Here is a 26,920-nt window from a genome sequence, read left to right as displayed (position 1 = left end):
TAATTAGTTTTTATAAATTTGCTGCGGGCTAACATTATGGCCCATGCCCAAATTTGTAGCCGATTGCATGGGAAGCGACAACTGCTGAATGTATAGGCGTTGAAGTCCCTCAGTAGCGTTGTCGAGACATCCAAATTCTTCTATTCTACATTAGGTAAGTCGAACACTTGATTGAACAATAATTATCTCGAGCGATTTGTTGAACGCCGTCATTTCGCATGAGTGTCTTCTGCTACCTCAGGAGAAGTTGCGCGGCTTCTCAGCAGAGCGATTGTGATTCTGGTTTCGGTGTCACTGAAAACAGCGTATCGGTGCATCGCTATCATTTAGATTGTGTTCCTGAACGTTAGACGGCAAACCTGTGTGTTCCGTGTCGTTTCCGGTGGTTAAAATGAACTGAAATTTCGCAAAGCCATCCTCTCCTCTCTTCTGGGTGTGTCAAGTGGGCGACTCATCGCGTACGCGGTAACACGAGCGGTCTGCTGCGCGTAGACGATTATCGTGCCCTTCAAGGGCTTCGTCGGGTTGTATTTGGACACGTGAGACAGCGTGCGTGTCTTGTCATTACGTTAAATTCCAGTGTTTTTGTTTGAGTGGTGCTAAGAAAGGCTGCTTGCAAACAGCTAGCGCACTTCGAGTAAGTTTTCGTTGTTTTGTTCTAGCGTTTGGTTTGTTATGATCGCGATTATTATTATTCACGTTTCGTTTTTCATTTGAGTCTATTAGGCACTCTTGTTGCGCGTAAACAACGTCAGTAATTGTAATATGTGAGTCATATTGCCACTGTTTGACGCAGGCCTCGCAAGCCGAAGCAGCGGCGCGCGCTTGAGTTGACCTTCTACGGCCGGACGTCCTACACACACTTCGTTCTCCTCTCTGCGTCGTCTCGCGCTTATATACGTAGCTTCGCAAAGGCTGCTGTTCTCATTTCACTTTGAAACTCCGCATGCAACTCACTCCCACGCAAGCTCGCGGTGCTAGACCACGATCGATAAGTTAAAGAAAAAAAAAACAGGCAGTTGAGGAGGCACGCGCGCGGTTTGGTCGACGTATTTGAACGCAATATTGCGTGTGCACGTCTACTTTCAGTTAGATATTTGCTTAAGAAGCTTAATCGTGTTTTACTCACATATAAACTGGCTTGGAGAATCGCGCGCCGTTATATATGTTTATATATGGGCCACGCGCGCTTATTTATATGCACGATATGCGGACGCGTCAACGCGAACGCCAACGCTCGTAGGAAACAGAAATGTCGCTCGGAAGAGCGAGCGCATGCGAGCAGGAGTCGCTGCTCCACTTTTCATGTGGTGCTCTCAACATCCTTCTCTGATCATGCTGAGGCTTCTCGTTCAGTGGCCTCGTATTGGTCCTTTAAATCTATCGTAAGCTGCATTTGTGTCGAGTCAGTCGACTTCTTCCTTCGCTCCCGCCCTCCCGCGTCGTCGGGGTTTGGACTTTGTTCAAGAACGTATAAATAGAGCGCTCGAGTCGCTGTTCTCGACACAGTTTTGCGCTTCTTCCGATTTTGTTCTCTCTATCGGGTCACACGTCAGTTTTCTTCAACAATAATAGCGTGCTTCTTGCGATGACATCCATACGCATTAGCGAGAGATATGTAAAGTAAATCTGGATTTGTAAATATATATGTGTGCTCTTCTGAGGCAAGCCGCAAATGTCATTCTTACCTAGCGCGGGGACTCGGCGAAACAGCAAAAACAGACATAAAGAGGGGTGGCGACGCCACCGTGAAATTTCCGCACTATGGCTAATGGCCGTGACGTCATGAACTTTGGCAGCATCTGCTTGGGGTTACCGATGGCGTTTTAAATGAATGAAAGGCTCAACCTAGCGAGCTTTAAGAAATTCCTGCACACAAAATTTGCACAAACACGCGAAAAAACTTCGGAATTAATGACGTCGCACGGATCTACATGCTACTTAAAGTGAATTAGACGCGCAGCATCAGCGGAAGAAAGAAAAAAACGCGACGATAGGACATATTCATAGGACGTTTTCTTCCTCTGATGCTGTGCGCCAATGAACGGGAAGAAAGGGGGTTAACCGAGGGGCCCGATTTTATTAGTCATATCACAAGAAGCCAACAAATACTGACCCCAAGGACAACACAGGGGAAATTACTTGTGTTTAATAAACGAAATAAAGAAACGATAAATCAATGGAAATGAAAGTGGATGAAAAAGCAACTTGCCGCAGGTGGGGAACGATCCTACAACCTTCGCATTCCGCGTGCGATGCTCTACTTTCCCCATCCACTTTCTTGGGTATTCATGTTTCCTGGATGTTTCCTATAGTATAACCCTGGGAGTGTAGCCAGCGCCACGACCCACAGACCTCGGCGGCGGATGTAGAACATCCTTTCTGCTGCAGGTGTCACGCGAACGTGATCTTTTTTGGGTGAAGGCAACCGGTCAAAGCGAAATGCGAAGATTGTGGGATCGTTCCCCACCTGCGGCAAATTGTTTTTTCATCCACTTTCATTTCCAGTAATTTATCGTTTCTTTATTTCGTTTATTAAACACATGTAATTTCCCCTATGTTGTCCTTAGTGTCAGTGTTTGTTTGTTGGCTTCTTGCGATATGACTAAAAAAGATCGGGCCCCTCGGTTAACCGCCTTTCTTCTCGTTTATTACATAACGCGGGTCTCGAATCCGCCAACATTGATGCCTTCACGTAGCATGTCTGAGCTCATCTAAGCGATTCAGACTCTTTTATGCTTGAATATATGTATTTTTTTTTCAAAGCGATCTGTTATATTACTTGTCATGGGGACCTCTGTCATGGGATGTGGCTATATTTAGTGCATCATGTGTCTTCCACAACAACCTTTCCATTCCGGGAGCACATTGCCAAATTCGCGCGGGAGAGCGGCCCGCCAAGTCAAGGCTTTCTTGAGTCTTTCCACAAGGTGGAGTTTCTCTAAAAGCAGTACGATAGGCGCATAATTCTCTCTCTCTCTCTCTCTCTCTCTCTCTCTCTCTCTCTCTCTCTCTCTCTCTCTCTCTTTCTTTCTTATGGCGTTGAGGAAGGGTGCAGTTGCCGCTGTCCGGGATCACGTCAGCGATGGGCTGACGACTAGCGTATACAGTCTATACATAAATGATATATGCTGCCAACTCTCTCGTCTGTCGCGGCGTGACAGCCGTGAAATTGACCACCTGCACTTTCGGCATACCGCGGCGCCGCCGCCTTGACCCGTGCGGTATCGACGGGCCCTGTGCTCCAGTCACGCCCCGCTTCTCGCGTGCGACACAGGCAATCAATTCTCCGGCGCACTGGCGGCCGGTCCCGATAACTCAATCGACCACACGGGTGCTGCTTGCGGGCGATGCACGGGATCGTGTACGTACCGGAACGGGAGCAGAAGTACACGGTCGTCGTTTGCACACCACAAGCTTGCAAAAACGCAGATAACGCTATAGGGCGTATCTTGCAGACGTGGATGCGCTATCGCACTCAACATGAGTTGCAACACGGGAGCCAGTATAGACCACGAAACTCCGAGGTCGCATGGCCAAGCCGACATACGAAAAATGTGTGTCCGTTTACAAGAATAATGGCAGGTACTCGCACCAGCATCTCTTTCTTCGTGAAGGACAAATGGCAGATGCAGGTCCGTAGCACGATGCAGTCCGTAGCGGCGATAGCACTACTCACATCATTACGTGTATACGTCAACATATATATTCTGGTTACACGGTTAATTTTGTTTAATTTAACCCTTGTGCGACCGCAACATGTGGTCGAATAATCCGAAAAGTCGAATGAACAAACCGCGCCAAAATGAATGAATCCAAATGTTTTTTTTAATTTATTGCTTGAATTATAGTCTGTCAACTACTTCAATGCGGTATTACGATAACTATACATGTCGTCGTCGATGGTTGGTGGCCCACATGCCTCCACCCTGTCCTCGGCTCTGACTCAGTCCTTAAACAGACATCACTCAGGGCACAACCCAAGTCGTTATCATCACTGAAGGACAGGTTCCTGCCGCCACCGTCGTCGCCAATGGCCGCATGCAGTAGCGCCGCCTGCTGAATTTATTGTGTTTAAAAGTCTTTGGCACGTTCCTGCTGCACACATGAGGGGGCGCCAGTGGGGGTCGAATAAACCAAAGCGACATGCTTTTACGTTCGAACTAAACGGGTTTTCCTTCCATAACAATGTGTGGTTTCTTGTCGGGATATTTCCGCCCGTTCGAATTAAGCGAAAAGCCGAATTAACCGAGATGAAATAATAGGGAATCAACTGTGCTATTACACGCCAGCGATGTGCTTGATTCACATGAAATATGCGCCGCTGTATCCCTGTGACTATGGCGTTGCAATCGCTGCTGCCAGAATAACATAAAAACTATTACAATCTCTTTTTATTCCAAATCCGCCATTAGCCCTCCGGGATAGTACAAAATGGCTAGGTTTCAGCCCAAATTGGCGAGGCCAGATCCACTTTGACCTATCACGGAGGGATAATGGCGGCTTTTGAATAGAAATTGAAATAGTTTTACGTTACCCCGGCTCAAGCTCAAGATCGTGGGTTAGGTTCTGGCGTGGCGGCCGTATTTCGATGAAGGCTTAATGCGAGAACGCATCGTGTACTTAGATTTCAAACGCGTGTTAAAGAACCCCAGGTGGTCATAATTAATCTGGAGTCCCCCACGACGGCGTTCCCCGTAATCGTACCGTGATTCTGGCATGTAAAATCCTATAATTTAATTTTATTTCCCACGCAAAAATAGATTAATATTTCGAAATGGCCTTTGCTGCAGCTTCCACAAGACCCCTATTCATGGGTACTGCCCGGGAATAGGGGTTGGCGTTTCTTTCTTCTCGTTAATTGTAGTGTATACCCGGCTGCAAACTTCGGCTCACATTTAGCGCGGTAGTATACCGCGCAACGCGGACGAGAGCGGAACCGGGACGCAGCGATGTTCAGGGATCGCGAGCGAAAAGCACGATATCGCGCCCTTTCGAGTTCGCTGACACCGGTTCAGAGCAGTGTGGTCGCCGTCGCGTGAGACTCGCGCCGGTATACGGCCACGTAATACCCAACTGTGTTTATATACTGGCGCAAGGTGTACCGCCCCTACAGAGGCGCATTGAGGTCGCGCTATGCGCGAAGGGACCGACGTTTAGCGAGTGAGGAAGAGCGAGAACAAAACTTTATTCGTGAGAAACACAACTCTGGCCCAGTTGTATTTTAAGTCTGCCAGGTCGAGCCTCTTGATAAGCCTGACCAGTGAGGAGGTGGGCTGCACATAGTCAGCGAAGGAAGAGGAAGTTACAGTACAGCCTCGGCTGCCGGTGCACTTGCCTTCACAGTATGGAAAGTCACGTATTATTATTAGTATTATTATTATTATTATTATTATTGTTGTTGTTGTTGTTGTTTACATCATTCAATACAGTGTTGGCAAGAAGACGTGATGCCAGCTTTACTATTTTTCACGTGCGAAACATGGAAATATATCACCATGTCACAGAGCACGTCTTTCCAGTTTAAACGCGATTAGCATTCTTAAGGGGTACTTCACGCACTTACCGGGGGTTGTCTGTCTGTGTCTGTCTCTAACCGTTTCCTCGCCAACTTGGGTCATTGGGTGGTACATAGTCTGATGGGTACACAGAGCGTCGGGCTGCTGTGACGAAAGAATCGCGTTCTAAACCATTTGTCGGTCCAATCAACTTCCTTCACCCCTACTGGGATCACTGGGCATGGAAACTCGGCATGCGCCGAACTTCGATGAACCTCTTTGATGTCTTTTTGGGTCACTGGGAATGTGCCTCTCTTTATTGCCAATAGAAAAAAATAAAAAGACTGATTTAAATTTCTTCTGTGCTGGGCGTAGTCAAACCCGGTCATATATATTCAGACACTCTTGTCTGAATATGTAGGATGGATGGATGGATGGATGGATGTTATGAGCGTCCCCTTTGGAACGGGGCGGTGGCTTGCGCCACCAAGCTCTTGCTACTACGCTGCCTATTATCCTACCTAGGTTAACCAATGAAAAAAAAAAAAACTATGAACTACCACTTCCAAATTTTCTGATACCCTATTGCGAACTGTGCTTTTGTACGTCTCCGTCTTTTGTCGTTTCCCTACTTTTCTTCCACCAATCCTCCAATCGCCTCTTACTGATGTGTTCACATTCACCCACGCACCAAGCGGGGACTTTGCTGCGGCTGCGCCCACATTCGGTGTTTCGGTACATTGCTTCAATGCTTATCGCACTATCGTCGACATTCATCGTCAGATAGGTTCTGCCGGACTTTTTAAAGAGTAAAACGAACGCACCCATGCTACCCCATATATTGTCAGAGGACTTATAAAGTGTGCATGCACGTCATACCTCGTGAATATGATGAGGCGTAAGGAGGCTTTCCTTTCGTATTGAAGTAACGCTATTGAGTCGGGACAGTATCGCCGCCACTGTTTTAGAATGGAGAGGTACTTATATATTTGATACTCACCTGGTTCTTAATTTTTTACGAATCGTTGCACGCTATAAAGGGAAATCAGTGCGTGCTCCACAGCACACACACATACACCAATATATCGGTGTTAGGTGCATCATCGCTTTGTCGACCCGCAATATATTGTATACGAACGCCAGGGTTAACGAAATCTAGTGAACTGTGAATGGTCGACAGCATCTAATGAAGTACTACAGATACAAATCCAAGTATATTTTATCCTACAAAAAAAAAATCTTGCAGGGATTACTGGATATCAAATGTTCGCAACGCTGCCGGAACGGCGTCCTAAACGAGGCTCTGAGCTGTTTTTTGTGCTTAGGCTGCGAACCAATGCATTTCGAGTCCCGATTTCCCCCTTTCCACCCTCACACGTCACGTCTGCATGACAAGATGTCAAAAGATTGTCCGCGTCAGTCACGTGGTTGGCAATTTAGTAAGCTGATGCATAAAAAATGCATGCTGATGACTAATAAAGTTTAAGTATTAAGCAGGCGTGGGCGAATAGTGCATTTCGAGTCCCGATTTCCCCCTTTCCACCCTCACACGTCACGTCTGCATGACAAGATGTCAAAAGATTGTCCGCGTCAGTCACGTGGTTGGCAATTTAGTAAGCTGATGCATAAAAAATGCATGCTGATGACTAATAAAGTTTAAGTATTAAGCAGGCGTGGGCGAATAGTGCATTTCGAGTCCCGATTTCCCCCTTTCCACCCTCACACGTCACGTCTGCATGACAAGATGTCGAAAGATTGTCCGCGTCAGTCACGTGGTTGACAATTTAGTAAGCTGATGCATAAAAATGCATGCTGATGACTAATAAAGTTTAAGTATTAAGCAGGCGTGGGCGAATAGTGATTTTAACGTGACAGCGTTAAGGAGCTCGTGTCGCAGAAAATCCGGCGTCGTCGGCGGCGTTGGCCGTGAGCGATAAATCTCGGGAGGCACTTCATGAATAAAAAACAACTTGAAAGATGGGCTAGGTGGGAATCGAACCAGGGTCTCCGGAGTGTGAGACGGAGACGCTACCACTCAGCCACGAGTTCTTTTTTTATTACGTGCAAAAGAAAACTGAAAGTGTAATACTAAGTGGACACAACTACACACTTAAAACTCAGGCAAACACACACATGCATCCAACAAGTGCATCCAGTCTGGCGGAGGTTCCTGCGCAGTGTAGATACTTCCTACATAAGCAGCACTGTCGCGAAAGAAGGACTTTGTAAATCGCGGGCTTTCGGCATGGCGATCACACAGTCTACTTCTCCATAGGCTCAGCCACGAGTTCGATGCTTCAAAGCTGTACAAAAGCGCCTCTAGTGAATGCGGTGTTGCCTTAGAAACTAGCCGTAGAAAGTTATACTGCGGTGTATATTGGTAATTATAAGCATGTAACTTACAGAAGTCGCAGTTACACGAGTAGCGAAGTACGTCTCCGCTACATTTTTTGAGACCGAATCGAATACGAATTAAATATAGTGCTAGTAGCGAATCGAATAATTGAATAATGAACAGCCTTTATCAGAATTATTACAAAACGATGTGCACATCCTAGTATTCTTAAAGTTAGCAAGTTTGTGTCGTTACATAGTACGTTATGAAGCGTTGCTTATTAAAAGCACAAGTGAAGCATCAGCAGCAAACAGGCAGTTTCTTCGCATGCACACAGCTCTTCAGAGAGCGCGAGTGTTCACTATACATTCCGCGAAGTATGGCTACCTAAGTAACGCAGCCTGCTCCACTACGCAAGATCTTATGTGTTACGTCTATACTATGCCCGCGGGGGTGACATTTTACCGCACTCTTCCTCCAACTTTATGTTTAATTGGGCGTAGTTGACTTTCTGAAATATACGGAAAGTATTCGAAAAATATTCGCATTTACGAGTAGTGGCTATTCGATTCGATGAACGAATGGAATAGGGCACTATTCGATTCGTTATTCGAGAGTTTCGAATATTCGCACGCCCTTAGACTATTAAGCATACGTCGTTTAGACAGCCTACTGGCGCTCAGTTTGCGCGTAGAAAGCTCTTTTTAAACACTGCTGCAGGCTCCGAGTCCTGAAAAGTCAGAAATAAGAGGAGCACACGCATGCTTAGTTCGAGCTAAGCCGCATGCCTTGGATGCAGCGCGCTGTTTGATTTAATGAGGGCGGACTTCTCCGTCATTTGTATGCTTTGTATGCAACAGTTCTATGCAACATATATTTGTATGCAACAGTTGGACAGTATGCGCATGTCGCGGTGCATGCCGGAGGTTTGCAACGTTTTGTCCTTGCTTTCTGTTCGTCTCTCTCTCTCTCTCTGATACTTTACACCTCTGCACAAGCGTTTATAAAGTCTGTCATAGCCCCTTCAGACGGTGTGTGCACAATTGCGCACGTCAAAGTACTACATCAAAAGCAAAAGCAATAATGTGAATAATATTTAGAACATGTCGCATGCATATTGAAACACTTCTAATTGAACTTGTGCTGAAAGTTAGAATAATAAAAGTAAAGTGTTTTAGTGAAACGAGTATGGAGCTAGACGGCTGGGTGTCTACTATCCAGTCTCAGCATCGCTTTTTACAGTGTTTTACGACAGACATACTTTTCAAGTAGCTGGATAGATTATTTACAAGCTAGACATGAAATAGTTGTTCTTTTATCCGACTTTCTTGTGGATAATCATCGCGTAAAGCCCACGTTGTGTTAAATTGACGAAGCTCCCTGAAGTACTGAAAATTCTTAATCCGTTCTGCAGCTGTACGCTTTTCGTGATTCCGAAGGTGCCGGAAATAAGGTCAAACTAAATTGTCAATAGACGGAATTAATTGGCGCCTGAAGCAAATGAGCATACCGCACCTACATCAACCCGCGAACAATTCCCTTACGTGTGCAGTTCAGCTGCTCAGTATATACTATTTATATATATATATATATATATATGTATATGGTTGTATCTTGAACGCTCTTGCGATATTTCGATAACTTCTGAATGCAGGAATGCGCGTGTCGACACTACAACTACAATGGCTGGAAGCAACTCCGGCGCCCCATCGCGCCACTACACTATGTAACTCGCACTCCGAAACGGCTCCAGTCCTCTTCAAACCGGCCGGCTGACAAAGCTATCTCCGCCGTTCGGTGGCCTCACTGCCGTAAGGGTACTGGGCCTTGTGCTTTCTGCATGACAGTGCGACTACGGCAGCGGGTGGTTGACGAATGCACGACAGACACAAACACCCCCGACGTTATCGTCACTGGCGGCTGTTTCGCGAGGAACGTTCTCTGTAGCGTTCCTGAAAGGGGGGATCGTTTGTTTTCTTCCTTTCTTCCTTGCCTTTCTTTTTTTTTATTCTAACTTTGTCAAAGATTTTTCCTCTGCACTGCTTTTCACTTCCTCTCTGTTTTTGAAGGCAAGGTATCTTGTTTCGCTGGTTGTTTACGCGGAAAGACGATTTTTCTTTCTTGCTTTGTTTGGATCTTCTCCCCTTCGCGTGGACATCTGCCTGGTTAGTGAACTTGGCTGATCCCGGAGCCAGTATAATCAAAGGTGGGGTAAACTGATTAATACCAGGACGCGATGTGCGTTCTCAGAAGCAGTGGCGTCGCTAGGGGGGGGGGAGGGGGGGCGTTGGCCCGCTCCGATTGCAGCGCTCAGTGGGGTACAGCTGGGCAGTAAGGGGCGGGGGCGGGGGAGGGTTAAAAGGGAAAAAAAAATATTCTTCAAAGAAGCGAAAAGGCACCGGGCGCATTTATCTGAGTGGAACAGTGGCACCATGCACTGACCACAGAGACTACGTTCACAATGCACGTGAAACAAGAATTCGGCATGGACATACCGAATCCTTCGTTATACAGGTCGTTTCGTTGTAGATATGTTAGACTTTACTTCCCTACCGGGGCCGTACGTCTGCGCTAGCGGATGGTGTGAGATTAGCATAAATTTCACCTTCAATTTTCTTACAAGGGCTTCTTTAAAATGTCACACGTTCTACGGAGACTGCATTCTATTTCGCGTAGTTGCCTGCTATTTCTGGCTTATCTTCATTTTTCCTCTCAAGTCTCCTCCTCCTTCCGACGTCCTCCTTTCTACTACACTTAATAAATTTGGATAATCTATTCGTGTATATATCGACGCGTCTGCGTATGCAATGTGTTCCGCACGTGGCTGTGAATATACGTGTCGCTACAGGTCTTGTTCGCATTTTTTTTATTTTGTGCACGTTTGTTTTTATAATGTTAACCTTGACATTCATCTGACGAAAACTATTTACTCTGTTTACTTTTATTAGAAGCGTTCTTTAAAAATAATTGCACGCTCCTTTCTTTATGCCTGTTAATACAAAATGAATATGTAAACGCGACGTGCTTTCGATATGACATCGTGCTGAATTAGGAGTTGTGTGATGCGCTCGTTACTTTGACCATTTAAGAAAAATAATTAGTCGTTAGCTATAGAACCAACTCCGCGCTGAAGCAAGCCATGACGTTAAACTGTTGCTTCGTTGCTTGAAACGTGGGAGAGGGGTGGTCGCGGTGGGCCATAGGCACCGCGTGCGGCTGATTTGTACACTCTAAAAACAGTTGCGCCCTTTGGGGTGTATATTTGCCACACAACGATAATCGTCATCTGTCTTGTCCGCATTTCCTTCCTTTAACGCTGCGAGCCCGGTACTACCAAGTCACGAACGGCATGCGCGCTATCAGCATGACAGAGCATTCACGACAGGAAAGTAACGAGCGCAGTGTTTTCAAGAGAGGAAACGCGAGCAAGGCAGATGACGATTATCGTTGTGTGGCAAGTATACACCCCAAAGGGCGCAACTGTTTTTAGAGTGTAGTGACGCCACTGCCTCCGAAGGGTTTTAGTGTGCTTAACGCGGGTGGATACTTGAGACAGTGCAATGGCAGACGGCAAACATGCTTTATAGTATACTTCTTAAACAATAGAGCCAACCAACAGGTGTCTGCAGCAGCATATCTATACAAGTCGTGCTGCCTTTCTCTTTTTATTTTTTGAAATTGTCACGAAGCGTCGTGTGTAATAGCTGTTCTATTCACTTTCCAGTTCTATTCTTTCTTTTTCTTTTGTCAGATCGTAGCCAGACGGCACCATGGCATACATTTTTACTGTCGTGAAAAAAAAAAAGTTGCATAGGCCGATATAGTGTATGTTATATAGACTGCTCATATATATATATATATATATATATATATAAACTCTGTCCCACAGACGCATCTGTGGTTTGAATCTATAGGAGACTTACTTTTGCACATTCGTAAAACGCAGCAGCTGCGTATTTGGAGCGCTCGGGAACGCTAAAGAGGCTTCATTCGATCACTTCCAGCAAGTTTGGAGCTTCGTTACTCGGCATCTGTGTTCACGGAAGAAAACGATACGCATTCTTTTGTGAAATACAGACTGCGACTACTTGCGATTTATTTCGTGGGCTTTCTTTACTTTTTTTTTTTTTTGTGCTCTCATAGAAAGTTGTCTTTCTTCTTCTTCCTGTATGCTTGTTTATGAGCAGAGCACTGGGTACATGGCTCTAGTTTTATGAACTGCTTTCATTTTCGGCCACGTACAACTACCGCAAAGCCGAAACGTCGCCATCGCCGCTATATATGTATATATCTGCGCGCTCGTGCGCGCGTCGCTTTGTTCGGTTTCGCTTTCGCTTTCACAAACGGGAAAATGAACCGACGTTTCCGGCGATTGCAATGCACCACGGGAATGAAGACTTTTGTGGAGAGCGTGAGATGAGCGGCGGAGTGAGGAGGTGACGCGAGCGTCTGGTCGGGCTTGCTGTGGGGCTGGCTTATTGCTGAGCCGATTTTTGCGAGCGGTGCAATCGGGCAGCTCGGCGGGCTGGACATCATGACGACACTCCGCGAGGATCGATCTGCCTGAACGCGCAGCGCGGACCCCCGCGTCCTCAACACGTGCTGCTCACCGCGCACGTGCTATTTTGAGTGTATTTCGGTTGCAAGCCCCTCTATCTGGCGTCGGGGCGGAGGAGGCGCAATCATCAACCCCGGGTGACTCAGCCTCGGAGCAACGCCTTCCTTCCTTTGTGCCGCCAAGTCTTCGCACTGATCGGGTGCGCCGGCGAGATACTACAGTGTCGTCGTTTATCGCTGTTATTTTGCGGAATCTGTGCACGCAACTGAAGCCTGGCTCCGCCCGCATCGTTCCGTTGTCGCCGCGACGCCGAGTGTCCGTGGAGAGGCCTCCTCCTGTTTTCCTTTCCGTTGATCGCCGCTGTGTGCGTTTTTGTTGTCCCTTTACTTTCTTTCCGTCGAGGCGTCGGCGTGACGCCCCGCGTTTTGCTGTTATAACTGTGCCGTTGTGTGCGCCCCTACTCCGAAACATATGTCGGCTTCGCCCGTGCCGCAACGTGCGACGTGATCCGTGCCACATTTGCACGAGAGCCTCCCAAGCCACGTCGGGGAACGTCTGCCGCACTACTTCGTCAGAATTCACCCGCTCGGTTTCGTGAATAGAGTTCTTCGTAATAGGTGGAGTGCGCGCGAAACGATCGGGATCGTTGAAAGAAACGATCAGGTGCGCGGGAAGGACTTCCGAGAGAAATCGAGGAGAGAAATCTGTTCCGGTGAGTGGGCCCGAGCGTCGAGTTTGAAAACGCTCTAAAGACGGAACACGGCAGACGGCAGCTGCTGCGCATCACAAATCTGCACGAGCGAGCGGAGAAACGAGGAAACCTGTATTGGCCAGCGCAGACGGCACTTAGGCATGGCCTTGAAGCCGCTGGCCTTCTAAGGAGAAGCGACGGTGATACCGGACACAAAAACAAAGCACAAAGTTACGACCTTGTTGGACAAATAATAAAAGAAGCTACTACCGCCGCCATGTCGATTAACCGCTACAAGGCAGGTTCCGATAGCTTGCGGCAGAATCCCCGGCGCCACGAAATTCCGTGGCAGATGGACTCCAGTCCGCTTTACATAAGGAGGCAGGATCATCTGAACGACCGAATGCGCGCGTTGTACGTGAGCGAACCGACGACACCTCCGCCGCCGCCCCCCGTGACGTTCACGAGCCCGACGACGCGGCAGACTCCGCTGGCGGGAAGAAACCACCACTACCTCCAACGACAGGACCCGCGGAATTCGTCCGATTACGACAACACACCGCCCGAACCACCCAAGAGGACGAGCTCAGCGTCCATGACCGCTTCGTACGACTCTGCGTCCACCTCCTCATCGTCGCTGCAGTACAGGAATGGAGGAGGCGGCGTTGGCTATGGCGCTGGCAGTTCATCCAGATTGAATGATGGCCTCTATGCATCGCCAGGAGCACCGGCACTTGCTCCCTTGGCAGTGGAGGAGTATGTTTACCTCTTGATAGTCTACTGTTCCCAACTGCATCATTCCTACAACGAACCTTGGCGAAACTGTATCAACTCAGTCATCACGTATGCTAGCTTGTCTCCAAAAGAATAGATTGTTTGTGTGCTTCTTGAGGAGCAGTAAAGTTCATCATGGGTATTAGAAAACCATAAGTGGACCAAGGGCACTGGTAACGCTGGAGGTGTCACATCTTAGAGCAACATAATGGCAAAGAAATCACAGCTGTAGGAACAGTAAAAATGCCTAACAACATACCACAGAGCTTTAGAATTGCACATGCGTAGAAGCAACCACTGGCTGTGATATTATTGGAAAACATTAAGTTATGCCTTTAGGCAGTTCACTGTAAACTTGGATTGAGCATTTTCACCACTTGAAGCCATACATATACAGAGCTGCCCAGGAGTCGGTGACCACATAATGGCCTGTGTCTTGGCACGGGTTCAATTCATAGATAAGATTATACTAGGAGCAAGGGCAGGGTGAGAGGAGTGGCCTTTTGAGTCGCTGCTTGCTTCCCTTTGATGCTTTATTTAGGAGTCTGCGTGGCAGTTTCTTAGATATCTGTAGTCCATGTTAAGGAATGAGAACTGTTGCCTGTGTATCTGGTGCAAATTTTTAATAGTTTATATTTAGCGGATTCACAACAACGTTTGTTGAATTCTAGTGGAAAATTATCGTTTTACTTATGTTTACATTATTTACAGTGCAGACATCACAATGAAGCGACTCCTGTGGATAACAAAAAGGCATTGGCCGTCCTTCTGAGTATCCTGCCTTAATCTCGATTTTTCCTCCTCAGTCTTCCTTACATGTCCCATCCTGTCTCCCTAAGACTATCTATACAACTCCTGGCACTATGTATGCCTTTTAAACATAGTTCAAGTTCAAGTTTATTCATAAACGATGTCAGTTTTACAAAGAATTGTATGCAAAATTAGCACTACACAGCATATTTCAGGAGGTAGTCTACAAGCAGTTTGCTGTGATCATAAACAACTGTCTTGCATCTGCCTTTCTTGTATATGCAGCATTGCTACCATAATAATTATGCTTGCAGACCTTAAAATTCTTTGTTTACTTTGCTTGGTCTTCTTTCTAATTAAAAGTTTTCATTGCAGACCTTTAGCGGACTGACAATATGTTGTTTTCGCTGAATCTTTGGTGTCATCATTGTCAACAACTTTATTTTTAGAGAAAAATACTCCAGCGATTTTTTGTGTTAGCAAGGGAAACAGTGCTAACTTTAGGGTGGGAGGGGCTTAGTAATCTCCATGTGCTTCAAATATGTTAAAAACGTTTTTGGGCATCAGGTTTTACTTAAATGATGAGCAGGTGCTGGAAGGTCAAGTGCTTTCTTTTGTTAGGTGTATTCGATGTGCCTAGTTGTGTATTGAAATGCTGCTCTTAATATTAGATATTCACTCACATGTTAAACTTTGATTATACAGATCAAGGGTGCACTTTCTTCTAGTATTGCTGCTGAAGGTACAGGGGACATTTAGATGGATATGCCAGGAGAGAATTCTATTATTTGACAACCCAGCAATACATTTTTTTTTTTTTTACTACCAATGACCTTGTAGTTGCTTTTTATATATGTACGATTTTTTTGTGTGTGAAGTGTTTTATTTACAGGAAGCATTTTTCACTTGAGATTGTGAATGAATAGCTGTCAGAACCTCTGTGGTGTCATTACATGCATCACAAATGTCGTAATTTCTGTGCAGAAGTTCTGGCAGGATCCCTGCGTGATGTTAACACATACCTAGTCCAAAGACATAGTTGGAGCAATTTTCAAAGAAATCATAGTACCAGAAAGATGAAATCATCACACTCATGCTGTTGCAGTAAAATGTCTTGAACCAAGTTTTGTAATGTCATGGTGTGTACAGTAGATCTGTATGACATTTTACTTTTTTTTTTTTTTCCCATGATGCAGGGACTGCGAGGCAAACTTCCTGATGTCCCTTGAAAATATGGCATGTACCCGTTGTGGGGACGGGTTCGAGCCCCACGAGAAGATCGTGAACTCCCATGGTGAAGTCTGGCACCAGGCTTGCTTTGTGTAAGGCTGAAATATCAGAAGCATGCATTTGTGGCAAAGCACATTAGTGCAGAAGTTGCTAGTGCATTTGGTGCTGGTCAACATCTGTGCCTTTGTCTGCACCATACTGTCCATGCATAAGGTTAAGTGCCCAATGCACAGTCATAATGTTATGCATCACTGTTTACCACATAGAAAATAACAATGAAAACAATGTGGATTCAATGAGAAAGAGTGCATCTGCTTTCTCTTAATGACAGTGCCTCAGTGATATTAAATGCCAGTTTCAATTTGATTAATACCTGCAGTTAGCAAAATGTCCTTAAGGACTAGCTGAGGAAATCTTGAATTTTAAGAGTGTGTGAATCCTTAGAACCTTCAAATAATGTATCAGATATTGTCCTGTTTGACTATGTCCTCGAATCGAATAGTCACTATTCGAAAATATTAACATTCTTCCAATGGTTTTTGAATACTGAAGTCACCGACTGTAAATGAGCAAACATGAAATTGAAGCAAAAATGCAGTAACTTTCAGCGGGCTGCATGCTGTGTCGCTCTGACAGCCAGACTTTTTTAGCTAACCACGATGACTCGCAGTAAAATGTTGTTGCTATCTCAGCTGGAACACATTTCTGATTCACTCATGGGGCATATACACAGGTATTAATTGTCCAACGAGACCGCCTTTCCAAACTTTATAGGATAATGCATCTGCACATGCTCCGTAGAGCCCCGAGTTTGAAACCAAACTGCTTAGTTAATTGTTCCTAATGCTCCCTTTGTGCTTTTAATAAAACACGCTTTATAATGTGCAGTGTAATGGCAGAAACTTAATGTTGTGAATACTAGGATGTCTAAGTTATTTGCATTATTGGTGAGAAGGCTGTACATTATCTGTAAAGTACAAAAAAATATATCTGATCTTCAATTCACTTCTAGCACTATTCCACATGTATCTGATTTGGTCTCAAGAAAATCTATTGGCATGCCCTTACTGAATTTCCTAGCAGCCTGTAGCAGTAGCGAGTAAAGCCTTACACTACTATACTGTTCACATACGTTATTACTACACAGTGAAAATACAAATACTAGGCTGTGTGCCCAGGCTGCAGAAGATGTGTGGTCTACAGCATAGATCCCAGCTAGACTTCATTGAAGATAACAAACTATTTGTGCACATATTAGATGCTTCACTTGTTTTATGTGGCAGGGCAAGCTTTCAAATAAAAAAAAAAGATATTCAGCTTTTTCTCAGATGCCATAGTCCGCAAATCTTTTAGGTGACTGCACAATGCATAGTCACGGTTTTCCTGGTTGTCAAATTTGTCTCCGTGAGCTGCTTTGCTAATTCCTTATTTAATGAGACTAACAGATCACTAGTGCTTGCTTTACCAATTTGCGCTGTATGCATCTATTCCCTGCTTATTCTATTGTGCAGGTGTGTAAAGAGTTTAGCCTTTTTTTTAAAGTGAGACTTGCTGCACTGCATTTCGTGCGATCATCTTCCAGGTTTCCTGACTTCTGATCAGTTCAGTTAATGGGCATTCTTGTGCTTACAAAGCCTGTGGTTCACACAACGTTCTTGTCTGACCTATGCATGCTTTTCTGCATTTTAAGTGAACCTTGCAAACCATTGCCATGTGCAGTTCACGAGCATCACAGCGCAATGACATCATGCCCCATAATGCACTTTTGCACCCCTTCGATATTTTCTCTGACTCTGATAGTCGTTCAAGACAGTAGAAGATACTGAACAACTTCTGTTTCATCAGCTGCATTTTTTTATCCTTCATTATCGGCTGAAATTTTGGAATAAATGCAGACAGTTAACTACACGCGGCATGGCTGAAATCTCTAGCTTCATTTGCATGACAGTGTGAAATGCTTGTGGGGCTACCTTTTTTTTAACAGCAACTAATATGCAATAATATATTTTCCAGAGAAAATTATCAGTAAACTAGTACCTATTAGTTGTGTGCTTTTTTCTGTATTTCCTTCCCTTTGTGTCTTGCATGTTTCGTAACCTATGCAGCACAAATTTCATCATGGGGACTCACAGCTAGTTCTAGTGCTTACTTTTTGTATAGGCTGGGTTTAGTATGGCACTTCTCATGGGCATGTATGGCAGCAAAGGGAAGTGCTGTGCGCGCTACTTTTCAATAAAAAAATTTACAAGTGTGAAAACGGAGCTGGGTTGCGTGGGCACATGCCGATTAATTTGAGTGCTTTAAAAAGCAAAAAAAAAATATAAAAAATGCTGCGCACAGTAGCTGCTCAGTTTTCCCAGAAGCCACTTTACATGCACTGCCGAGCTGTGAACTTGTCTAACATGCCGTTCTTCTTCACATCTTCTGCCAGCTGTTGCCAGTGCTTCCGACCATTTCCTGAAGGCATCTTCTATGAGGTCAGTAAGATCTTTCCCAATTTTTCTTTAAATCTGATTTTGGTTAGCAGGATTGTAATTTCTGTTCATTGCAGCATAGGCGAGGGAGGTTCTTCAATACCCCATCTTGTTTATAAAATGTATGCACTGAAACTTCGGCTGAGTGAACTCCAGGGATCTGCAAAACAGATTTTAAGTGAAACATATAGGGAAGCATGCATGCAAGAGCTTCCTGCAGCCAAGCATAGTAAAATAATGTTAAAATCTCCTGTAGGTATTTATTTTCCATTCGTCAGACAACATAGCCATTGAGAGCCTTGCAACTATTTCGTTATCTTTGCTTCCATACTGCCCATATCAGATTTTTATACCTGTTCATTGTGCCGGAATACTCGCTTGTCTATTGGATACACTTGTTTGTGGAGCAACAGTCAGTAGCTCTGAATGGCCACCGTCACTGTACATTTGGCATCAAAAGTTTACTGTTCATGGAATCTGTGAAAATGTAGAATATTTGTGCAGTTTGCGACATGTAGGTAGTGAAACCTAGCAACACCTATGTTTGCATATGTTTTAGTACAGGTCGGAAACCTGAATGTCAGGCTGCCTATGCAGGCTGTGGAAGCATTCAACGCATTCTCACATCCTGTGGGCCATAAATGTTTTATGCCAGCTGTACATTATTGCTTTCTGGCTGCAGATGTGGCTGCGACATAAGTTTAATCAACTAGGGCAATCGAACTTAGCTCCGGCTGCAGATTGAAAGGGAGGCATGTGGCTATATCAGTTCAGAGCCAACATAATAGCTACGCGAAAGATGTTATGGTATGCCTATTTTCAAGAAGTGTACATGCAATTACAAAAAAAGTGCAGTATGACTCAAGAAGTAGGGAAAGATGAAGAGCTGCATTAGAAAAAAAGGTTCACACGACATAAATTTCCACTGACTGCTTGTTGAACTGAGCTTTATTTCATTAGATTGGAAATGCTTGTTTATCTGAATAGTTCGATATTTTCTTAACTGGTGCTTTACTCATTAGTCTCAGATTTCTAAAATCTTTTTTTTTTTTTTTCTGTTTCTTGGCTCTCACTAGCTCAGATATTTTTTTGAAGCTTTGTTGTCTGAGCGCATAATGTACATGTCACTCTACATGTCCACGTTGGTAGTAATTTGTTGCATGCAGCTTGCCAGTTGTTGACAGCCATATTTTATCATTTACCAGTTGCACTTTATTGAAGCTTGCACTTTATTATGAATAAGTTCATTTTGCAAGAGTAATCGTGGTGCATGTTATTCAGCTTGAGTCAGTCATGCTTATTTTGTTGTTTGTTTCTTTTGAGTTGCAGTATCAATGCGAAGTTGCCAATTCACTCTTCCCATGTGTGTTTCTTCTTCTTGCAGTTTGAGGGGCGCAAGTACTGTGAGCATGACTTTCACGTTCTCTTCGCACCCTGCTGTGGCAAGTGTGGTGAATTCATCATTGGCCGTGTCATCAAGGCCATGAACAACAACTGGCACCCACAGTGTTTCCGTTGCGAGATCTGCACTATCCCACTTGCCGACCAAGGCTTCATCAAGAATGCTGGGAGGTGGGTAGCATCAGCAGCTGACGGAGTCTCTTTCTGTTTTGTAAATGTTCGAAAATCTGTCTGATAGCTTTGGCATGGTAGTTTTTGTGCAGTGATATGCCTAATTTGAGAGCTTTAGTTTGTCTGTTTGTGTATCGCCCTTCGTGAAGTACATATTGGCTTACTGGATACATAGATGGCAGCAACAATGTGGTCATGACATTTAATGACATTTTGACCCACAATATGTTAAACATGTTCTTGTTAATGGGCATTCTTGTCTAAAGAAAATTTTATAAAGGAACTGCATGTTTACAGGTACATCACTGCCAAAGCTTCACATCAGCAGCTGCTGCAGTATTATGTCTGTTCTCCTTGGTTGAAGGAGTACTGACACGACAATTTTGGATCTTGTCTTTTCTGTTGTCATAAGTAGCCAATGACCCTATAATCATGGCCTGAAACCTTGTTTGTTTTAGCGCGTGACAAGTTATTATTCGAGCCTTGTTTGTGTGACCAGTCCCAAGTTTTGGTTTCGAAGAGCAACGAGAAGGGCGTAACATATGTAAGATGTCTCATAAAGAGAGCTGGCCATGTGATCGCACAAACCTGTTGCACACTCGTTTGCCAAGCGAACTTAGTGTTGCTAGTTCATCTGCTAGTTGTTTTGCTCCATCTACGTACGCTACACATGCTGCGTGATGTCCTCGCCATTGTCCAGTGGCGAAAATATTCTGCAGATGGGATTTGCCACTATACTTAGACCTGGCAAGTCACTTTCAGGCATAGGCATCATCAAATCAACTGCCTTTTCCATGCGGAAGCCCTGCCAGAACAGCTGCTTTCCGCAACTGCTGACTGGTGCCGACACAAGTTTGTGCTAGCACCACCTTGGTAGCAGTTAGCTTCCCCATAGATGAAGGCAACTGTCATTTTTTTTTCTTAAAACCCAGCAAGTAAGAGTGACAAGTGCGGTATTGAATGATCTGGGCCATAAAATATGATTCTCTGCAAAAATTCAGTAGAAGAGAGCAAAGGTAACCGTACAGAATTTAACATTTAATTTAAATATGTTTCAAGCCACACTCACTATTGACATTTTGGGCATGTAGTGTGTTTGTTCACAGAAATCAGTCTCACACATTATTTTGACTGTGAAATTTTGTGCCAATACTCTTTTAAACTGTATGCGACACGATGGCCACCAATGCCACAGTTTGCATGTGTCTCTGGTAACTTGGTACACCGTGTAAATGATAACACAATGATAACTCATCTACAAACAAGCTAAAGCTCTCTATTATTCAAAAAACATTAAAAGAAGATTTTGTTGTTGTTGCTTTGTTTATACACTAATCAAATCTTGCAACAAGAATGCATGTCTAGGTCCGCATCATTGAATAAAAGACTTCGCATCATTCTTTATCCAGACCTTCAGTTGCCAACAGGTGACAAAACCACTCCATAACCCCAGTCACATCTCTAATGGCAAGGTGCAGATACAATAGTGGTTTTTCATTTTCTTCTGGACGAACCAAGCAGGCAAGGATATCAAGTATATTTATTGAGCTGTGTTAACCAGGAAATATCATTCTGCTGTAAGATGTGAGTGAAAACAAAGCAGTAAGGAAAATCTATATTTCTTAATATGAGAATGTAACTTCCCGTGTGTGTGTTCACTATAAATTTACATATTTATTCTGCAGTTTACTTTCTAGACAGATTACTGATTTTGACTTCATGCATAAAAGTTCTCATGTGAGATAATCTTATTGCTTGTTTGTACACTTTGGGCCTTTTTTTTTCATATTTGTGCAGGGCTCTGTGCCACGAGTGCAATGCAAAGGAGAAGGCTGCAGCCTGTGGCAAATACATCTGCTACAAGTGCCAGTAAGTCTCGCTCATCTGAGAGTGCTGTGATAGCTCATGCTGGCATGTTCATAGCAAAGTGAGAGTGTAGTTGCAAGTTATACTGCCGTGCTGTAGGCTATTTGTACATTTGCTGGTAGGATTCGAGTGCTCTAATCTGTTCTGGTGGCACACTTTACATTAAGCTGCTCAAAATTGAGCACTTGGAATGCGTTCGCCTGGTTCACTCAGAACTCCCCACTCCAGCTCGGAGCATTTCGAGGCGCTATCACATTTGTCCTGAAAGCAAGACCAAGATCCAATAGAATTGTGGTCACGAGGTGCCCGATTGCTCTGGGAGCAGTTGAATGTTCAACTCGGGCAGACTTTCTCCGAGTCCAATCGAAACCGGGCTTCACATAGGTGCCATCTGAATCTGGGCATGGTAGGAACCACCCAATGTACCATGAGAGATTTGAAATCTGAAGTAAGAGATTGATACTTGTGTGATCAGCATCTGGTTGTTGCTGTTTGTGAAACTTCCTCCTTTCTGAGGCGCCTGCATTGTATTGCCAGGCCGTCACACTATTATGGCAGACCTGTGTAGACTTGTAGACGTATGTAATTTAGTGTAGCAAAATTATTTTCCTTTTGCCAAGTCTCTTCCTTTTGGCAACTGTGTAAGTTTTGCAGTGTGATCCCAGTTCACTGTTTGCCTGCTTCATCATAACTGAAACGTTCAAAGTTTTCTCACTCCCTTGTCTGACTTTTTGACCCCATTGTTAATAAATGTTTTCATCTACATTTTGTTTTTTAGCGGCATCATTGATGACATGCCACTCAAGTTCCGCAGTGAGCCTTATCACCCATACCATTTCAATTGCACTGCTTGTGGGTAAGTATATTTGTGCACTTGAAAAAATGCCTTTTGTTGAATTTCTTTAATGTTTTATGCTGTCATTTGAATGTAAGTCAGTATGCTTGTAAGATTGGAAATTTTTTGCGTGGAGTAGTTTTGGATGCATTTGTACCTGTACAGTTTTTTTAGCAAAAGCTGATTGGTATGTTAAATAGATGTGCTGTAAATTTGTCTGCTTACTGTACACTCTCTGCCTATTTTATTAAAAAATTCCAAGAAGCCTGTAATCTGGGATTATCTTTGAAATTACAAAGGCAACTTACCAAGTGAGAATGCAAATTGACTTGAGTAATGGGGCGCGTAAATGCAAAATAGATTGTACTTTCAGCACCAGGTTTCATAAATGTTATAAAATTGACTTCATTATACAAAACCTGCTCTGTTTCTTAGCTGATGCTGGGCTACTGGTAAGAATTTGTGCTGCATGCTCTCATCCTGTAGTGATTGCTTCTAGTTTTTCAATCTAATATTTTAATCACTACTATATCTGCCTGTAGTGTAAGGATCAGCGCGAGTAACACATGTTCATGCCACCTGGTGGATTTAGTTGCAGCTTCACGTGCAACTCTGTAGGATCAATCACTCAGTCAATCACTTTCCCTATGATATGCACTGTGGTCCTCATTCAAAGCCATAGCAGAGTGGCAGTGTAATGTTTTTGCTCAAACCACAGCTGAAGGCATATGTCTAAACCAAACAGAAATACAAGTGAGAAGCAAGCCAGAAATGGTGATTTGGCAGATGGTGCAGAAGATGGTGCAGATGGTGCATTTCACCATCTGGCAGAAGTAAGCCAGATGGTGAAATGGCAATCTATTCTTCGCCCGAAAGGTGAAGAATAGATTGCAATAGCAAATCAGTGGACAGTTATACGAAGTAAGGATATTAGTTTTATCGGCCGTATAAACTCTGAAACATTCGCTTACTAACTCAGTTAACCAGCATGGCGTCGGTGCGCACAAGCAAACATGAGCACATCACACTCAATGAGCACGGACACTCGCTGTCAAAATGCTGGTGTGAGCAAGCGCGACAGCAGCAGTCAGTGAAGTGACCTTCATGCGGTCTATCACTTCAACGCAAGAGTGGTGAGAACACTGCGTGCACAAAGGTATGAACCACCTGCAGATCCCTTTCAAGATATGGTTCACACGGCCCTGCAAAATATGCACTTGTTGGCAGAGATGGCACATTTGCTCACCACTGTCTTTCTCTGCGTGTGCCAGATTGAGCCACAATCACCGGCTCACCCTCGTGCGGCGATCATTTTATCATCTTTAGACTTTATACGGAATCTCATGGTGATATCGATGCCGATGGCAGAAATACGCCTTGATTGTCCATATCATTGCTATTGCATTAATAAGATATGCTACTACTCATTGATGCATATTTTTCATGTTTTGATGGTCTAATCATTTAGCTCCATGTAAATAGTGGTCCAGTGTGCAAGTCATTAAAATTTTTTCTCTTTATTTCTCCAGGATTTTCTCATAGGCTTGAGTTCATTGAAATTTTATTAAACTTCCACTAATACCTTGTTGGCCAGGTTTTAAAGGTTTGGAGCTTGCTAGATGAAAAATGCGACCATCGGTACATAAATATGAGGAATATTGAGGTTTTACAGCTAGGCATTTGATTCAAGGTGCATAGATGGAGCCTTTATTTGTGTCACATGAGTTGTGCTTCAAGCTTTGCTGCCCCGGCACCGTCTTTTCTGTGCAGTGTGGAGCTGACTGCTGAGGCACGCGAGGTCAAAGGGGACCTGTACTGCCTCCGCTGCCATGACAAGATGGGCATCCCCATCTGCGGTGCTTGCCGACGGCCGATTGAGGAGCGAGTGGTTACTGCTCTCGGCAAGAACTGGCACGTCGAGGTAGACAAAGTGTATTTCAGCACTTTCATTTGTGAATTCATTGAAGCATGGCGACGTGGCAAATTGCCGTCGCTGTTGCTATTCATGATATGAATTTCTTGGATTTTCTGTCGTAACTGAGAAGTGAGAGGAATGCAGACAGGAAAGTTGTTTTTGAATTATTCTGAAACTTCACGAATACCTGCTTCTTAGAATGTCTGATTGGTCCATCGGCTCCCTATATGTTGGAGCTAAACATGGGAAACGAGCATGCCGCACAAAGTTGACATTTTAAAATTGTACCACTTGTGTGGGGTTGTAAGGATTGATAGCTCACTGTCTGAATTGTCGACTCAGACAGGTCAAGCCCCCTCCCACTATACCTTAGCACAGGTTTAGCCAATTTGGCATGTGATATTTAGGGTTGCTTTTAGTTTGTTTCTTTACCTTGTAATTTTAACCTGCCTGCCACATTTACATTCACGTTTTATTGAATTCCACCTCTAGAGTTTACAGGAGGTTCAACACATTTTATTATGTACAAGATTCAGCTAGCAAATGTGGTAGCAGTTGGATTTAACGATCATGTGTCATTTATTTGTTCGAACCTTCACAAAAGGGGTGTGACATGATCTTTACTTGGGAGGTTACTAATACAATTATATAGGGATACCAGAGGCAAACACTGCATCATTCTAAATTGGTAGATTTCGAATAATGCACTTTTAAGTTATACTATAGCATGAGTCAGCAGAAGGCCCAGCCCATGGCAGTGGCAAATGAAATGAGAACTGGAAGAGGCGTATTAGAAGAACTCTTTCATGTTTCCTTAAAATGGTATGATCTGTAATAGATCTGTATGTGCTTTCTCAATGTACTGTAATTAAAAAACTATATGAAAGCCTGAATCATGCCACTATAGCAAGCACTACATGATGTAAAGATACTTATAGTACAGCCGAACCTCGTCATAACAAAGTCGAACCCAGCACAAATTTACCTTCATTAAATTCGATATTCATTATAAGCATGTATTTATTACATGCTCACATTGCCAAGAAACATTTTAGATTGACTTTGTGTACATTCATGTTTGTTTTGTCGAGTTTTGACTATATAAATGCCTGCATAACTAAAACATAGACAGCCACAAAGATCGTAAAGAACAGCACTCAACCTGTCGATGTTGTGAATTTAATGCCCTCCAGTGATGGGCTTTGTCACTTTTTTCATCATCTTTTTTTGCTTGAATTCAATCCAGATAGTGGAATTGATGTCTTCTTATAATAAAGACCAGTTTGTAACATGCATACTTATTCGCTTTTGACAAAGTTGTCCTTTTCTGTAGTTGCGTTAATTTTTGGCTCCGAGATGACTAGTGCTTCTGATAATGCGCAGTGCATTGTTTCACAGCACCCTCGTGTCCTTTTTTTCTGTGTAGCACTTTGTTTGTGCCAAGTGTGAGAAGCCATTCCTTGGCCACCGGCACTACGAAAAGAAAGGCCTGGCCTACTGTGAGACCCACTACCACCAGCTGTTTGGAAACCTGTGCTACATTTGCAACAATGTCATTGGTGGGGATGGTGTGTATTGTGCTTTTGTCATTGGCCTCGTATCGTTTTTACTTTATGAAGGGTTTAGTCTGATTTGTCCAACTAGTGTTCAACATGCAAGGATGCAAAATGACAAGCAAGGGTGCAACTTGCGCACACAGGGCAATGAAAGCTAGAAATGCGAACTAAGTGAGATTGTAAACTAAGTGATATTACCTTGCAGACTTTCTCATAATTAATTTGGGTAATCTCTGTTCATGTGCTACTGTCTGCCACCCTGGGTAGCGCAGCTGCTACAGTGACTGCCCTAAAGAGGAAGTGATGCCAGGACAGTTTTTTTTTTTCCAGCTGTAATACTTGCTTTCTGAAGGACCTGCACAGGTTTCCTTTGTAGCTATGTGCTACTTTAAAGTGTATGCCAACTTTCACCTTCAGCTAAAGATGCCATGTGTGAAACTAACACGTTTTATAAAGCGCACAGAAAAATTACTCTGCCCTGATCAATTTCAGTTGTTTAGTCAAGGCATGCACTGGCTGAACCTTATGACTGAAGCCTCATGTTCTTGTTCTTCCCCTCTCAGTGTTCACTGCACTAAACAAGGCCTGGTGCGTCCACCACTTCGCCTGCTCCGTGTGCGACCAGAAAATGAGTCAGAAGTGAGTCAGACGTAGCTTCCATTTTTGTTAATACACTTTCTATTTACGGCTTTGCTGGTCTCCTAAAAGCATGGATTCTCAATGTTCAGTAAAGATCATCAGTTTTGCTATGTCTTTCTTTTTTTTGTGACGTGCTGGGCTTCTCATTTTAACTTGTCTCTGGTGGGCAACAGGAGCTTTTCTTTGATGACAGAGGTTCTGAGTGTGTCTGCAGTGTGTTCTCTGTT

The 26,920-nt window shown here is 44.1% G+C and overlaps 1 protein-coding gene across 2 annotated transcripts in view; it reads left to right on the top strand.

The window, feature by feature from the left end:
• The first annotated feature begins 35 nt into the window (after positions 1-35).
• Positions 36-26,920, top strand: part of stck (LIM zinc finger domain containing stck) — a 32,667-nt gene continuing 5,782 nt past the window's right edge. Inside the window, exons 1-9 of one of the 2 annotated variants that reach the window (XM_075681570.1) lie at positions 36-154; positions 15,803-15,928; positions 18,268-18,313; positions 19,695-19,882; positions 21,680-21,751; positions 22,527-22,604; positions 24,354-24,504; positions 25,925-26,066; positions 26,618-26,693. In XM_075681570.1, the coding sequence (XP_075537685.1) occupies positions 15,825-15,928; positions 18,268-18,313; positions 19,695-19,882; positions 21,680-21,751; positions 22,527-22,604; positions 24,354-24,504; positions 25,925-26,066; positions 26,618-26,693 (857 nt within the window). In that variant the 5' untranslated portion in view covers positions 36-154; positions 15,803-15,824. Of the gene's footprint in view, positions 155-12,254; positions 13,839-15,802; positions 15,929-18,267; positions 18,314-19,694; positions 19,883-21,679; positions 21,752-22,526; positions 22,605-24,353; positions 24,505-25,924; positions 26,067-26,617; positions 26,694-26,920 lie in introns of those variants that run through there. The other variant, XM_075681569.1, reaches the window with a different exon arrangement.

The sequence above is a fragment of the Dermacentor variabilis genome, chromosome 2 (genome assembly GCF_050947875.1).
Source record: "Dermacentor variabilis isolate Ectoservices chromosome 2, ASM5094787v1, whole genome shotgun sequence".
Taxonomy (NCBI): domain Eukaryota; kingdom Metazoa; phylum Arthropoda; class Arachnida; order Ixodida; family Ixodidae; genus Dermacentor; species Dermacentor variabilis.
This window is presented reverse-complemented; position numbering and strand designations above follow the sequence as displayed.